Source organism: Gadus chalcogrammus, chromosome 10, assembly GCF_026213295.1.
Source record: "Gadus chalcogrammus isolate NIFS_2021 chromosome 10, NIFS_Gcha_1.0, whole genome shotgun sequence".
NCBI classification, from domain to species: Eukaryota; Metazoa; Chordata; class Actinopteri; order Gadiformes; family Gadidae; genus Gadus; species Gadus chalcogrammus.
The window spans coordinates 16764413-16782270 of NC_079421.1; the positions used below are offsets into that span (position 1 = coordinate 16764413).

Genomic DNA, 17858 nt, shown 5'->3' on the forward strand with positions numbered 1-17858 from the left:
CTAAACAGGAAACGGCCCAGCAGGCCCAAGACCCGTTCGGATCGACTGCCAACATACCAGTTAAGGGCAGATCCGTGTTTAACACAATACCGATGCAATAAGCCTTACCATGCTATACCATGTTAATGCTATGGCAGTGTAAACTTTATAAAATAATATACAGACCCTGGTGTTACAGAGGTAACACACATACACCTCTGGGATTACTTAGGGCTTTGTCATGTTAAGGTAAGCCAGCTATTTCTGGATCGAGCGAGATTGTCCCATCCTCTATTCGGTACCACAGCGTTCCCTGACTGGACTTCAGCAGGATGCTTCATCTGGGTCTAACTTTTAAAAAGGCCTCTATCCAAAATACATCTTGTAGAAGGGGATTGTATGCATTCATTCAAGTGTTTGTTTTGTTTCGAAAACAAAAAAATGGGAACGGAGTCTATTAAAAACAAAAAATAAAAAGAATGTGAATAGCATTGAAAATTGAGGTTAACACAAAACAAAAGCTATGGATATGCAAATTCAAATATTTCCCATTCAAATATTAAAATGTTTGTGTTTCAGTGGTGCGCTTCCAAATACATCTTGCCTGACCTGTGGACTGCCATTTCCAACGAAAAACATTATACAAAATAACTAGACTATGCGCACAACACAATCAAACCATGGTAAGAACACGTGAGGCTTTGTTTCTGTTGAGAGTTCATATAATGTTTAGAAATTACGCCAAGAAAATCAAGGCTGGTCTGTTTCCGCCTTTGGTCAAACTTAACCCGGTTCAGAAATATTTCTCATGTTTTACATTCTGTAGGAGCCTTCGGTCGAGCCAAAGAGTAGAAAAAAAAAAGAGGGCGTGGCCTTGCGGCGGGTCTCCAAGTTGTCTGATGTTCCATCATAATTAGATGGTGCATGGCCTCCTGGTTCACATACTTGTAGAGGTGACACACTTATGCACAGGTCGGCTCCCTGGCAATGTTCATTTATTCATGACCCGTATACTGTGCCATGACACAAAGTCGTGGAAGGAAACCTCTGAAGAGGGGGCTTGTCATACAACAGAGACCAACACACTCATTCATAACTTGACTCAGACAACTCGAAGTCACTCAACCGTTTTTTCCTTCAACAATCATCCGACATATATTATTTTTTTCAGAGCTGCATTAATAAAAGACATCTGTCAACTGAAAGAATGCACAAATCATACAGGATGAAGTGAGAAGCGAATTTTGGCCACGTTTTAGCTCAGAACAACCACCAAAAATGGAGCCAGTCCACAAACGATTCGAGTATGCAGAGAACTCCCTAAAACACCCTCGAAACAACCAGTGAGCCCCGACTGAAGCTTGAGTGAAAACAAAGTAGGCATTCAAACTCTGATACAGACACACAGTAAACATCTGCGCTAAGAACGACTGGGGCCATCCAAAAAATGAACGAAGAGCTAAACAACTACATTTGTCTGCTATTGCTAAATTCGGTTAATTAAATTAATTACAAATTCACAATGTGGAAAATCACACAATAAATCTATTCATTATTGCACTTTTCTGATCGCTATATATAAATATATTTATATTGCGACAACTTGACACACATCCCAGCTGATAGCCGATTACCCTTCACCTTTTGCAGACATGTCATATAATGGCGGTTTCCTTTAATGACACAACGTCTAGAACTCAACAAACCAGGTCAGAGATTGTTGTATGGCTTCACTGCCGAGAGGGAGAGGGCAATGGCATATGTCTGTCAACAACAAAAAAAGCTTAACGATACCGTTAACTCATGACAACGGTGGCCTAAAAAACAACATAGAGACCCAGGACCGGTTCAGGAAGTCGAACGGTTTACTTTTCTCCACTGCGCTGCGGCAATAAACTGTCTGCAATCCTGATTCGCGGTTAAATGAAATTAACGGTAAATTGGCCGGAGCAGCAATCAAGCGAATAGGACAGTAATGAAGAAAACAACCAAAAACAATACTTGGGTGGGGAGCGAAGCTGTACATTATTGAGATGGTGTTTGACAGGAGTTCTTTGTACGTGACCCATCACAAAGGATGGGTCAACATAGTGAGGGGAAACCTCATTGTGGTCAACCAGGGAAGATCACCAGAGGGTCCGAGTAGTTTCATTGATCAGCCAATAATTTGTCATCATCATCAACTTTATGTGCATACGTCCAGGGCTCTCCAAAAGCGAGTGGTCGACGTTGCTAACTACCCAATAAGTGCATACATCCTGTTCACTAATCGCGCCACAAAACAGACCTATCACTAAGCAGTCATATGTAAATCCCTGGTTTGGTAGGAATAAAAGTACAACTGTAGCAGCCCACAGAGCTCCTAAACAAGCCACTTCAGGCACAAAAAAAGTTTAGGATACGTTGATATTTCATTCGTTTCACTACAAACGCCGGTGCAAGAGTAAGCATTTCACTGGGGACAAATAAGTCGCATGATCGCTGACCAGATAGACAAGGGGAAACTAGTTGCAGACTTCCAAGCATATCCATTGTCAGCAAATAGCCGGGCAGCAAGCTAGCCAAGTATGCTAACCGCGTGAGGAAACACCAACACATAAACAAGCGAGAAGCGGCAGTCGCCGACAAAACACCACACACTAATACACCAGGGTAAGGAGCGATCGATGCATTTATCATCCAGACGGCCGACGTGTTTCTTACCCATTTGGGCTCGCAAGCCTTTGAGAGACGTCGCACTCTCCGCCATTTCTGTGAAGTTTCCCTTCTCTCTCTCTTTTTCTGAAGCCGAGGCGCGCAACACATAGCCGCCGGTAGGGCACGGGGACGTGGACCATGCAATTCGGACCAATAGCGCCTCCTAGCGTATCCGAGGCTCGATGCAGGCTATAATGTGAATTGCTCATAATATTGTGTAGGTCCTAATGGGTGTTGGGTGAAAAACGGCATCAGATGATAATATAAAATTGCCATACTTGATAGTAAATAGAAGGATACACATATTTCTCCTCATTGCAGTTAATGTCATTGTATTTTAACATACAAATAATATTCTCTCATATATCCCATTTTAATATAAGTCAATTACATTTGAAAGTTCCATTAACTGTGGAATACCATATGGAGAAACATACATATATTAGGGACATACAAAAATGTACACCGCAAAACAATATAATTAATTTTAAAACCTACCGACCAAATTGCTCGCAACTTGTAACTTATAACCGTGTAGTGGAAAGAAAGAAAACTCCTACAAAATGCATCAATACATCTGGTAGAATGTTACCTTTTGGGGTTATAGTCCAAGTATGGGTCCCTGTTCTGAAAATTTGAGTTGCTCACCGTGTCGATGTTGTCGAAGAATCTGTTGAGGCGAACTGGGAATGATCAGGGCAAAATATATTGATATGTGATGTTTCAGCAGCAAGGAGGCTCTTTTTTCCCAGACCTCTATGTTCTGTCGCCTTTCCTGAACACAACATCGTCTGTTCAAGACTGCCTCACATGCCTTAGCCAGAGGGCCTCATTTATTTTACATGGTAAACAGGAAGAAGTAACATCACACGAAGGGGTTTGGTTGCACAATGGCCTCAATTTCACAGAATTTCCCAGTGTCTTATTTAATGCTTACCTAATGCAATAATCAATATTTCAATGGAATTTGAATGGGGGAAACATATGACCCCTAATAATATAAAATTCATAGACATGGGGTGATAAAGTGGTCAGCTTTATGGTGGTCAATTCCTTTTTTGCTGTACGCAGTCCATAAAAAGCGACATAAAACTTTACTATTGAACATTATATTTGCATAGCTTTCATCGGTAAAGACATATTGTTTTTATTTATACTATTTAAACTTAAAAGATGCATCCATTTTTTTTACTTTAAACCATTTAAATGCTAAACAAATCATTTAATTAAATCCAACATTCAATGAATGAATGAATGAATGAATAAATAACAACTCTTTCTTTTGTAAACTATTGTGGTTGTTGCACTATTCACTTATTCATTACGGCCTGGTGTATCCTAGCAACGACCCCTGGGCAGGGTATAGGAGTGCTGCAGCCTGAGCCAGTTGGGGCAGTGTCTGCCTTTGAGCATAGATATACATATACATCTATAAACAGACACCAGGACGAAGATTTCGGCAAACATTTTATTTGATAATGCTTATACATATATTATACATATGCATGAATTGCAGTGGGGCCCAGGCGAATTGAAACAAAGTATGCACGTCCAACATCGGATGGGACCCGACCAAGTCCACGTCGATGTGACGTCACGCTGGAGAGAAGACGCAGCTGGGTCCAAGCGCAGGTGAATTTAAACAAAGTATCACACACCTCAGTGTGATGTTACACCGATGAGGACTTGGTTGAGTCCCATCAGATGTTTACTTTGTTTAAATTCACCCGGGCTCAGACAAAGCTGGGGTTTCACTCCCGTGGGACGTCACATCGATGTCGACCTGGTCGGGTCACTTCAGTTATTGGACGTACACACTTTGTTTAAATTCACCTGGGCCCAGACAAAGTATGGACGTCAAACATCGGATAAGTCCAGCCCAGGTCCACATCGATGTGACATCCCACTGGAGTGAAACCCCAGCTTTGTCCTAGCGTAGGTGAATTTAAACAAAGTATGACACACCTCAGTGTGAAGCAACATCGATGAGGACTTGGTTGAGTCCCATCAGATGTTTCAATACTTTGTTTAAATTCACCCGGGCTTAGACAAAGCTGGCGTTTCCCTCCTGTGTGACTTCACATCGATGTGGACTTGGTCGGGCACCATCAGATGTTTGACGTGCATACTTTGTCTGTACAGTGGCGCCGTTATACATTTTATCTTGTTTTTTTTTTTGTTTTTTTATATGCTATTTTCTTTCCTTTCTATTTTTTTTTTTTAGTGCACACATGACCCACACTGGAACCGGGCCGCGAATGTGGACAATTCCTTAATTCTACGGTTCAGCCACTCGTTGACCCGGGGCCTGAGGCCCGTCCCCTCAGCCTGAGCTGTGGCTTCCCCCTCCTCCTCGGCCTCGATGACCCGATCCTGATGCTCAGGGGTGTTCGGGGGGGCGACGGTGGTGATGACGGCCTTTGGGTCGGCCCAGGCCATCCTGATGCGCCTAAAGGGGTTCTGGCGTGAAGGCCGGCCCAAAGGCTTCTCCCCCTCCTCCTCCGTCAGGGCGGTGGTATCAGTTTTGACCCTCTTCTTTCTTGGTGCCCTCACCCGGACCCTCACGTTCCTCGACAGGTCCTTTGTCGGGGCCCTGTCTGCTGTCAGAGACGGTGAGAGAGTCGCTCAGTCAATGTTTCGTGATTATGGTGACGTATAAAACTCAAAAGATAAATGCAAACCACACACACACACACACACACACACACACACACACACACACACACACACACACACACACACACACACACACACAAACACACACACACACACACACACACACACACACACACACACACACACACACACACACACACACACAAGCAGGTAGACACACACAGGTAAACACACACACAAGCAGGTAAAAACAACAATGCAGCGAACTCACCAGGTTCCTCTGGGATCTGGCCTTGGTCCGGGGCGGTCTGGCCAGGGAAGGGGCTCCGGCCTGAAGGTTGGCCCAAAGGCTTCTCCTCATCGAGCCGGGAGGTGGTTGGTGCTTGAACCCTCTTCTTTTTGAGGCCCTTCACCCGGAACCGAAGGTTCCCCATGACCTGGGCCAGGGCCTTTGTGGGGGGGCTGTCTGGTAAACACACACACAAGCAGGTAAACACACACACACAAGCAGTTAAACACACACACAAGCAGGTAAACACACACACAAGCAGGTGAACACACACACAAGCAGGTAAACACAATGCAGCCAGCTCACCAGGCACATTGGGGAGCTGGTTTGGGTCCTGGGGGGTCTGGCCTGGGTCCACGGTTGCTGTTTTCGCCCTCAGCTTCCTGACCCCCTTCACCCGGACCTTCAGGTTCCCCACGACCTGGGCCAGGTCCTTCCTGGGGGGCCCGTCTGCGGTCTGATGCAGCCAGGCCACGAAAGGGCCTGAGCCTTCTCCCTGGTGTTGGGGTTCTGTCAGAAATGAACGACAGAAGTGTGTTTAGTGACGACCATAGTGGCTGCTGTGTGTTTGTTGCTGCTATGGGGTCTGTGTTAGTGACGCTGAGTGGAGAGTCGCTCAGTCAATCTTTTGTGATTATTCTGACGTATAACATGCACACACACTTGCACGCACGCACGCACGCACACATGCACACGCCGGACGCGTGCACACACACACACACATGCTCGCACACACAAGCAGTTGCGCGCGCACACACATACAAGCAGCTACACACACACATACAAGCAGCTACACACACACATACAAGCAGCTACACACACACATACAAGCAGCTACACACACACATACAAGCAGCTACACACACACACCTACAACAGCTACACACACACACACACACACACACACACACACACACACACACACACACACACACACACACACACACACACACACACACACACACACACACACACACACAAACACAGACGCAAGCAGGTAAACACACAGACAAACAGGTAAAAACAACAATGCGCAAACTCACCAGGTTCCTCAGAGATCTGGCTTGGATCCGGGGCGGTCTGGCCAGGGAAGGGGCTCCGGCCTGATGGGTGGCCCAAAGGCTCCTCCTCATCGAGCCGGGAGGTGGTTGGTGCTTGAACTCTCTTCTTTTTGAGGCCCTTCACCCGGAACCGAAGGTTCCCCATGACCTGGGCCAGGGCCTTTGTGGGGGGGCTGTCTGGTAAACACACACACAAGCTGGTAAACACACACAAGCAGGTGAACACACACACAAGCAGGTAGACACACACACAAGCAGGTAAACACACACACACACACAAATAGGTAAACACACACACAAGCAGGTAAACACATACACACACACAAATAGGTAAACACACACACAGGCAGGTAAACACACACACAAGCAGGTAGACACACACACACACAAGCAGGTAAACACACACACATAAGCAGGTAAACACACACACAAGCAGGTAAACTCACACACACAAGCAGGTAAACACACACAAGCAGGTAAACACAATGCAGCCAGCTCACCAGGCACATTGGGGAGCTGGTTTGGGTCCTGGGGGGTCTGGCCTGGGTCCATGGTTTCTCTTTCCACCCTCAGCTTCCTGACCCCTTTCACCCGGACCTTCAGGTTCCCCACGACCTGGGCCAGGTCCTTCCTGGGGGGCCCGTCTGCGGTCTGAGGCAGCCAGGCCACCAAAGGGCCTGAGCCTTCCCCCTGGCGTTGGGGTTCTGTCAGAAATGAACGACAGAACTGTGTTTAGTGACGACCATAGTGGCTGCTGTGCGTTTGTTGCTGCTATGGGGTCTGTGTTAGTGACGCTGAGTGGAGAGTCGCTCAGTCAGTGTTTTGTGATTATTCTGACGTATAACACGCACACACACTTACACGCATGCACGCACACATGCACACGCACACATGCACACACATACAAGCAGCTACACACACACACACACTCACGCAAGCAGGTAAAAACAACAATGCGCGAACTCACCAGGTTCATCGGCGGTCTGGTCTTGGTCCGGGGCGGTCTGGGTTTCGTCCGGGGCGGTCTGGGTTTCGTCCGGGGCGGTCTGGCCCTGGTCCGGGGCGGTCTGGCCCTGGTCCGGGGCGGTCTGGCCCTGGTCCGGGTCGGACTGGCCTTCGTCCGGGGCGGTCTGGTCTTGGTCCAGGGGGGTCTGGTCTTGGTCCAGGGGGGTCTGGCCCTGGTCCAGGGCGGTCTGGCCCTGGTCCGGGGGGGTCTGGTCTTGGTCCAGGGGGGTCTGGCCCTGGTCCGGGTCATCCTCCTCCTCATTCGCCTCCATCCACCTGTTCACCACCTAGGACACAAACACACGGCGTCAGGAACTCTTCGGGTCAAACACGAACCGACACTGAAGACCCACGACAGGAAACACAAAGACGTCTCAGTCGCTCCGTGTCCGTGTTGGTGTCCTCTCCTTCCTCACCTGTCTCAGGCGTTCTTTGTTTCGAGACGAGGTGAAGACCTGACGGGGCGGGGGGGGGTCCGCAGAGGGGGAGGAGGAGTCCGGATCGGGGGTGGCCTCTTCCTCCTGTCGGAGGAGATCGTCACCGTTAATGTTTCCGCGCCCCTCTCTTCTCCATAGTTCCCTCGCTCTTTGCTAACTTGGCTCACTGGACGCTGTGCTCGCTCTCTGATCACCAGGTAACGCTCATCGCTCCGCTCTCTGATCAGCACTGAGCACGGCACTGAGGAGCGGTGACTTATATTTGACTCTCTATTCCTGAGTCCCGGCTAGCTGCTAAAGGGGACGCGTCTTTTTCTGTGTCAGCCCCAAAGCTTTGGAATGCATCGCCTGAGCAAATAAGGTTAGCTGATTCGGTGACATCATTAAGTCCCTCCTTAAGTCCCACCTGTACCTTTAAAGGGTTTATTGGAGTTAAATGTTATTTTCTATGTTTTGCCTGGTACACTTTTCATTGATTGTATTTTTTGTTTAAAAAAAAAAAAAAAAAAAAAGACCTGTGATAGTTATTCTTAGACATTAATTTTAGTTTGGTTGTTTTGCTTTCTTTTTTTTTATCTGTAAAGCACTTTGTAGCTCTGTGTAGAAAAGCACTTCATAAATAAAGGTTATTATTATTGTCTTATATAGAGGATCGTGGCCCCGTGATGTCAGAGGGCCACCGCGTTCCGCTGGCCAGAGGCGCCGCGGTGACGTCGTCACGGGGACGTCGTCACGGGGACGGAATGTTTGGGTATACATTCTTTTGGAAATGTCAAAAATATGCTGAAGCATAAATTAATAATTTTGATGTACTTTCCAATAGAATAAGTTAAAGAAAAACATGCATAAACGTATTTATATATCATATATATATCATATATATATCATATATATATCATATATATTTTTTATAACTTACTGATATTAAATGTGTTCAATCGTGTGCGTGTGTGTGTTTGTGTGTGTGAGTGTATGTGTGTGTGGGTGTGTGTTGCCTGCACTTCTTTAAAGAAAGTCAGTTGGACCCTAACTTAATGTAATCATGTTCAACCACAAGTTTTTACAGAATACAAATGTGCGTCGGCAGACTCAAAGTGTGCGTGTGCGGTTGGCGTGCGTGTCCTCTCCTTCCTGACCTGTGCCGGATGCTGTTCTCCGGGGGGCGACGAGGAGTCCCCACTCAGGGTCTCCTGGTCTCTCTCCTGGTCTCCCTCCTGCCTCTTGATGCGTCTGTTCTTCCCCATCGTGGATCTCTCAGATTGTTGCTGTCACTGGTTATTGATTTGGCTGCTCTTCGTCGCTCTCTGATCACCACTGAAGACTGGACCGAGGAGCGGGGACTTATATAGAGGCCGTGATGTCACAAAGGAGGCCGTGATGTCACAAAGGCCCGTCGGGTTCCGACCGGCCTTTGTGACATCTTTGAGACCTTTGTGACATCTTTGTGACATCAGAGGTGGTACCTGATGTTGATTCGTCGTCGCAGGCAACTGGATTTGTTTTTATTGCAATCTACAGAATAGGCCTTTTAATAACTCAAATGGAAACCACTGAAATATGAATATTACTTTAATACAAAAAGTTGACAATAACACAGTCGTGTTTACAAAGCCACCATTTTAAATTTGTTCTCCCAAGTCCATAAGCTGTTTCCAAGTCTATATATGTTTTATACCCAAAACATTTGCATTAACACTCACAGTGGGGCCAAGAAAGACTAGTCAGGCTATTAGTTTGTCTTTGATCAACTCTAGATATTCAAACACAAGTTTGAGAGTGTCATTCTAGTAGATCAACTGGAGCAGACACACACACAAACGCACACGCCCTGTGTGGTCCACAGCCCATATCATGCGTGTTTATCACCAGGTAATGTGAAGGCGTGAAGGGTCTGGTATGCTATTAGCAGGGGCCCTTCGTGCGCCGCAAGTGGCCATTGGCTCGCAGTGAGGAACCAGACTTTTGTTGCCCCCTATTGGTCAATTTAATTATGTCAGTATTTTTAGCCCTGACTCACTAAAAGCAGACGTGTTTGTCTGGTTGGTGTTAAAATATGGATACAGATTTTTTTATCGCTGTGCCTACCCTCTCTCACTTGTCTCTGTCCTCTCTATCTCTTTGTCTCTGTGTTTGTGTGTGTGTGCGTGTGTGTCACTGTGCATGAGCTAGAGTCAGTGTCTGTGTATGTGTGTCACTCAGTGTGTGTGTGTGTGTGTGTGTCACCATATGTGCAAGCTAGAGTCAGTGTGTGTGTGTGTGTGTGTGTGTGTGCGTCACCATGTGTGCAAGCTAGAGTCAGTGTCTATGTGTCACACACACACACACACACACACACACACACACACACACACACACACACACACACACACACACACACACACACACACACACACATACAGTGAGTGTGTGTGTGTGTGTGTGTGTTTGTGTGTGCATGTGTTTCAGAGAAACCTGTCAGGGTGCTGTCATTCCTCTGGTCCGTACCTTGGTCTTTGATGTGGAACGATCCGTTGACGTCCTGTTGCTGGTTGTAGGTAAACCACAAACACACACACACACATGGTGGTTACGACATTAAGGCTTTTAATCCAAAACCTCCATGATGAAAATGAAGGGGACTTTTACTTCCGGAACCACACTGTTGCGCTCTATTAATCGAGCTGGCATTGACTGGACATAGTTCTCCGCAGGGGCGCGGGGGGGGGGGGGGGCAGTGAGGGCCATGGCCCCTCCTAGTCAGAGGATGGCCCCCCCTCTGGCCCCCCCTGCACCCAACCCAGCTGTCCTAGAAACGCCTCTTAGAACGACACCTAGTGTCTTCCTTTGTTCTCAGCTTAATTGCTTATCAATTAGACACCACACAGACAACATACACATATCACATGAAACTAGAGAAGTTAACTTTTATCCGGTTGCATCAGCCGTCCGCCTGCACAATCCATACTTCTCAGCACAGAACGTCATAGATCCCTCGTCGTCCAAATATGACAAGCCAGATATCAATACGATCAGTACATCCAAACGTTTCCAGTGATATGAGTTGATCATCAGTATGTTTAGCCATTCCCGAGTAGTCCACGTTTGAGTGAATTATTCGTTGAACACTATGTTTACTTTCACTCATAGTTCATAAACACAACTCCACTTAGGCGAAGGGTTGTATTATGCGACACGTTAGCATACTAAAGCCTTTGTTTCAAGGTTGTTCTTTTTCTCGAGGTCATTTATTTGAGGCCAGAGTCCAAGAGATCTAATCATAGACTTGGAACCCTTAATATCAGATCATGTAACACAATTATAATTTTCAGTTTTGCCTTTGTGTAAAACCAAAGTTGTTGACCAAGTTGGTTTTGGTTTAATGTTTAGAAAATTGTAAAATCATCTTCAAGTGTTCATCCGATAGTGCTCCAGTGGCACAATCGGTCAGCGCTTGGTACTTATAAGACAGTAACCTGCACCAAGTCATGCCGAGGTTGTGAGTTCAAGCCTCACCTGCTGAGCAAGCTTTAGCTTTGTATAGGACTATTGGACTTCTTCTGTAAAGTAACAATCTGTTCACATGAACAAATTCTGTCTTATTGACAGAAGCCTGGATTAAACCAACATTCACTATGTCTGGTCGATGTTCGATTTGAGGCCATGCAGAGTCCAAGAGATCTAATCATGGCTTGAACCAAAAATGTTATGCAGTATATAGGTGGAGGCACGGAGGTAATGGAAAAAGTTTGGGGCGCTATGGAGGTGGGCCAGGATTTGAGGGGGGACTCCAAGGAAACGAGCGAACCTCCGCAAGGCACTGCCCCGATGGTCTGCGGAGCCCAGCAGCAGGGACATGTCCTGGATTGCGTCGTAGTACAGCAAGTCGATGCTCTGACCTATAGAAGAGCAGCACACACAACACGACCAATGGGAAGAGTCGGTTCGAGAGTTGATTTCTTTAACAAACCCATTCACAGACAAGAGTAAAGTTAGGCCTACATTCGTGTAGCACTTTTTAAAGGATTCAAAGACAAAATAATAATATAACATTTATAGTTCAACTAATTTGAATTAATATAAAGTCCCATAAAATATGAATAATGACTTTAACAGTGAAACATTGGAAGTGTTGATAAAAAGGTGACATTTAATGGTGGGTTGTGAGGGATATATTTGGAGAAAGAAATATAACATATATCAAGATGGAAAGGCCCTCTCAGCCAAGGTTTATTGTTTCATGAGTTGTGTGATCGTTTTTTACACTTTTAATAACGTCACCTGTGAACTGGGGTCTGGCTAAATCAGCCATTGCCCTTTTCCATCTGTTGTAAGCTGAGATATGATCTTGAATCCAAAGGGTGTAACTAGTTACTCGTTTACATGTCCTGAATGTAAGCATGAAGACAGATTTACCTTGAGCTGTGTCCCATATTGTCTGCAGGTGTTGCTCCATCTAATATTTAGATAGGGAATCACATGATACTTCTGATCAAATATGCTCTTCCGACAGAGGAAACTAACTTATAACTGCACTGTGCACATTTCTAACTCCAATGATCAAGCAGGTATTATGAGTATGATAATAAAACTAAATTAGGGAATAAATGTAGGTTTATAAAATAGATTCAAATTAAAAAATCAATCAAATATTTAAGATGGGAAGAAGTCCGAAATCTTAGCTAAAATATCTGCTGGCTTCTTTATGATTAAGGAGATGAGTGCTTAACTTCACAACTTAGAGAGTCGACATCGAGAAAACCCTGTTTACTTATGTTCATGAAATTTTACATTTTAACTTTAAACACCTAAGGTTTCTCATGTTGAAAGAAGGCTTTTATCTCAGAAATTATGCATACATGATCAGTTGCAGTGTTTGGCATGGAAAGTGCTGTTTAAATGCAGATTGATCTGATCGATTGACGTGACCTGCTGTGTGGAGTATCTGCTGTCTGGTCCTGTTTCTCCACACAGAGCGTTCTCATACTGTCCAGAGGGCTTGATATTAATGGTCACGTTGATGACAATAGAAGCAGGAGGGACCTCGTTATCCCTGCTCGATGGCATCAGTTCGCTAGTTAGGGACAGAACATATTGTTGGTTAATTCATGTTTTATGAAATATGCTGAGAATAGTGAGGATAATTTCAAATGATATAATATCAAGCAATAGGCCTATATTGCAATATTATAATATTATAACAATCTGCATGAGTATAATGAATATAATATCATATTGGTGTAATAGTATAATACGTATATAATATAATGATAACAATGTGTTGCAATTGTAAATATTAACCATTGTAAATAAAAACAGTGTAGTATCATGTGTCCCAACAAAGCCTAAATAATAATGAAAAATCAAGAGTTTACACACAAGAGTTTGTGTGTACATGTGTACTACAGATGACTGGGGTTGAGGTCAAGGTGTTCATACAGCGAATTAGTGTGAGCCAAAACACCTGGGAGGAGTTGGGGGAAGAAGAGGAGGAAGAAGAGGAGCCCTCAGCTGTGTGTGGAGCTGTGGTGGGTGTGTGGCCGCAGGGTGTTAGGGGCCGGCAGAGACAGCAGACGAGGTCTGGGGGACTGGTGCAGCCCCTCGACTGTGGAACAGCCTCCCGGACCACTTAAGGGCAACACAGACACTAGACTGTTTTAAGACTGTTCTAAAAACCTTTTTATTCATAAAGGCATTTCCTACTTTTTAAAAAATGTATAAATTTTCTTAAACTGTCCTTTTGTCCTTTAGCACTCTGAGATTCTGCTTAGAATGAAGAGTGCTCAACAAATAAAATTAATTATTATTATTATTATTAATGTCACCAGACCTGATCCAGAGAGCAGGCCATCAGGCCCGAGACAGTATTTGGGCTCCTTTTCTGAAGACAAACAAATAGTGGCCTGTCCCTTAATCGATCGTACAAACCATAAGATGATAAACACAGAGAATACGTTTTTTTGTGACTTACTCAATCGCTCAACTGCCAGTAGGAATGTTCAAAGCATGAGGATAATCTGGAACGTCGAAGCAGCTGTGGCCGAGCCAACTAGAACCATGGAAACCGTTCTGGATTGTGTCTCTTGACAATTTACAATTTATCAAACTCATGAAAATATTTTAACACACAGTTTAAGAGAAAATGCGTTTTGGCTATCTTTAGACTACTGACTGGTAACTGTATATTTCTTGTAATTTCCTCCAGAGACGTTAACTGCAATATCTGCTATTTTAAAGGGAAATAGTTATTTACCTCAACATAAGAATCAAAAACCTCCAAATAAAGATTTTCTAAATGATATCACAGTATATCATATTTGTCTATCTTTGGCTGTTACCTTGTGCTTTAGAGTCTTGATGTTTTAAACGCAAACAACTTGTATGGATGGCAAGTTTATTACAGGGGACACAGGAAGGGTCAACCTGCCCCCTCATACTCCTGAGCTCATAGCATGCACAATAAGCACATTCAGCCATTTTTACACTCAAAAACATTACACATGTAGCGTTACATAGTTTTACCTTGATTTAGCCTTTCCCACATAGGCCTACATCACTTTGGATAGAGCCTACTAACCCGGGAAGGCAGTGTCCACACTGAGCGGTGTTAAATGCGTTGCACGTCGTCCTCTTCTGGCGGTTCAGCAGATTGCACTGTGTGCAGCGGATACATGGAGCCATCCCCGCGGCCTCTCGTAAGGTCTCGCTGCAGCCTGTAGGTCGGACATGGACATCCAACGTCCAAGTGCTGTCACGTGACGACAAGATGGCGGACGCGGTGAGACCATGGGTGAGACTCCTTAGCTGTGTCCCTATTCCTCTACGAATAGTTAAATCTCCTATCCTTTACTTAACCTTTGTGGAAAACGTCATAGGGTCAAGGAGGGATGAAAATGTGCTTCCTTTCGAACATAGGAAAAGACAGCGCTGTTTAAAATGAATTCGACTACACTTTTCCCAACCGACGTCATTGCGCGACGGGGAGTATTGCTGACCTCTAGCGTTTCTACGGTGGAACTACAGTTTTCCGAAGTTGGTCTGCAACAGGGGTTCTCAAGGGAAAAAAATGTAGGCGGGTAACGCCGTCAGCATCCCAGTGGTGAAAAAAAACATTGAACCGTGGACCTCTGGGAGTGAGGTCAAGTGAGGTCTAAATCACAAAACTGAGGTTCATCCTTTCAAAGTAGTGTACAGTCGGATTAAAACTAACAAATAACAGGATTGTATTGAAAGCTAGAGAGAGTCGACTTTTCTATTTCTATTTATTTATTTTTGTTTAAATTAATATTGATATAATAAAAAAAAAACGTACTGGCAATGATGGAAAAGTATAACAAAATGGGGAACGCCTTCACATGACAAATGAAGAAAAAGGGAACAGAAATTGTTTGCTTTCCAATTATTACATTATCTTTCGCATGTTGGAAACCACCAAAACCCAGTTCTTGAAATTCATATTATTGCGCAAGGGCTTTTTTTTGTGCGCCATAAGCTAAATCACCATTTTGTTCCCTTATTAAGCAGTAGATAGTAACCTAACTGATTCTAATTTATTTATTTAAATGGAGGGCACTCTGGGTTAGATGTCGGGCTGACAACCTGCCTGGAGTTTTGGTTTGGATTGTGGAGATTCACCATGCTCTCAATCATGGTGAGGTTCAATATGGACCATTCTTCCTAGACGGATATGCCCCGAGTACAAACACAGCCTATTCAATTTGCAGGGTGCTTTTATCATGGTAGTGAACATTGCTACAACACGGGCCATCAATGGCGATTCTACACGGGGGCCTACAGGGGCCAGTGCCCCTTTAGACATGTCCCTGGCCCCCCCTGTGGCCCCCCGTGATGACCAAATAAAATAACTATGATTTTACGGAACTAATTTGACGCAACGTTCTCCACGGGTAACTTAGAGCGGCTAACCCAAACACTGTGCTGCTGCTTCTCGGTAAATGAGAGCTCAGCGACTATACTCTTGGAGAAAGAGCCACGATTTCTCCTGTAGCAAGAGTCAAAGCTAAGTAAAACGATTTCATTTCTTAAGTGACTTGCTGTTCTTATAGCAGCTGTCATGAAATGAGGAAAGAACAGTAGAACAGGGACGTTTCCTTTGCGCTCTTTAGACTTTGCAAGATTGCTGTAACTTCCTGTAAGCTCAGCCTCTTGGGAACACAGTTTCTCCGCCCTGAAACTGATAAAATAAAATAAATAGGCAATTGCACATTGTTTTGCACTTTGAGTACAAAACAAATGTTTATACGATTTTGATGATTTAGTATCCCCAAAAACAAGCGCTCCAATGCGTTCTTGTCGTAATGATTTCAAGGAGGTTAGGCCAACAGCGACAATCCCAATTTCCATGTGAAAAAAAGAGGGTCAACTTATGTCGATTTTGAAATTAACATCCCCCAGTAGTCTTTCTTAAATGTGAAGTCTGCATTTTATTTTCTTACGGTGTATATTGTGTGCTTAATAACTCAATTATTTTCTGCTCTGCTCAACAAACCAATTAAAATTAAAGAAGTAAAGAAATGACAAATATTATGTCTCCTCCATTTCGGACACTTTGCGCTTCCTCGGGATACCGAAGATAGGTGGTAGTTCCTCTTGCCATCTGTCTGCCCTCCTCCGTGAAATGAGCAAACCGTCTGCAATGACTGCACAAACACACACACACACACACGCACACACACACACACACACACACACACACACACACACACACACACACACACACACACACACACACACACACACACACACACACACATACACATACACATACACATACACACACATACACACACACACAAATTTTGACCTACAAAAAGTTTTTGTAGGTCATTGTTACGGTTGTGTTAATAGTGGAATACACAGCACATCATCTGCTTCAGAAGATCTATACCCTTCGTTATGGAGATTCTCCAACAAAGTGGAGCACCACCACTTCCTGAGATGTGTTATGTCATGCTGTGGAAGATAACAGTATATCAGTCAGAATTAACTTCCAAAGACTGCAATGAGAGTAGACTGTATGTTTGTACTCGACTGCATCATAATTTTGCATTAACTTTAGCCATTTCATTTTCGTATATTTTCCTTTCTATATATTTGTATGTATCTAGCATACTATTTGAATTTTCGTTGAGATAAATAAGTTGCATGTAATTATAACTATTATTTAAAGTGTCTGCTATGGTGGATAAATACGTTAGCTTAAGGAGCGCACCCATCAAAAACACATTTCACAAACGCATGTTTTTGCAATCACAATTAGGTTGTTTCAGTCATTAGCCAGTGACGTCAGTGGGGGTGGCAAGTGGAATCACGTGACAGCACTTGGACGTTCGATGTCCATGTCCTACTAGCCGCAACGAGACATTATAGGAGGCCACACTGAAGTATCCCCTCCCACACACAACACAGAGCGTCGTGCCCCCATCTCCAAAACCACAGTCCTGGCACCAGAGAAGAACGAATAGCAAAAGACATGATGAGTATAGGTAAGCAGACAGGCATAATATGTAGGCTACTTCTATGGTCGTCGTGGCAAGGTCTTATGTAGATACAGAGATAGTCAAATGAAGTAGGTGGTAGGTCTTCTACGAATCAATTCGAGAAGTGCATAGATCAACTGTAAAGCAACAAACAAAGAAACTATAAAAAAAACGAACAAACGAACAAAAAAACAAAGAAACTAACTAACTAACTTGCTAACTTGCAAACTAACTAATGACTATAACTTAGCCTACTAATAAATGACAAACTAACTAAGTTACTAATTATCAACTAATA

General features: G+C 44.3%; 2 protein-coding genes across 7 annotated transcripts in view; both read right to left on the minus strand.

Annotated features, from left to right (window-relative positions):
• Positions 1–2774, minus strand: part of map7d3 (MAP7 domain containing 3) — a 30523-nt gene extending 27749 nt beyond the window's left edge. For all 6 annotated transcript variants that reach the window (XM_056601180.1, XM_056601182.1, XM_056601181.1 and 3 more), the window contains exon 1: positions 2683–2774. In XM_056601180.1, the coding sequence (XP_056457155.1) occupies positions 2683–2728 (46 nt within the window). In that variant the 5' untranslated portion in view covers positions 2729–2774. The remainder of the gene's footprint in view (positions 1–2682) is intronic.
• A 1212-nt stretch (positions 2775–3986) lies between these two features.
• Positions 3987–15278, minus strand: LOC130391017 (tumor necrosis factor receptor superfamily member 27-like). The gene is given in 9 exon segments (XM_056601200.1): positions 3987–4037; positions 4040–4071; positions 11771–11959; positions 12477–12516; positions 12990–13134; positions 13525–13611; positions 14067–14142; positions 14393–14511; positions 14635–15278. Coding segments are annotated over 9 exon segments (846 nt in total). The 5' UTR covers positions 14742–15278.
• Between the last annotated feature and the right edge of the window lie 2580 nt (positions 15279–17858).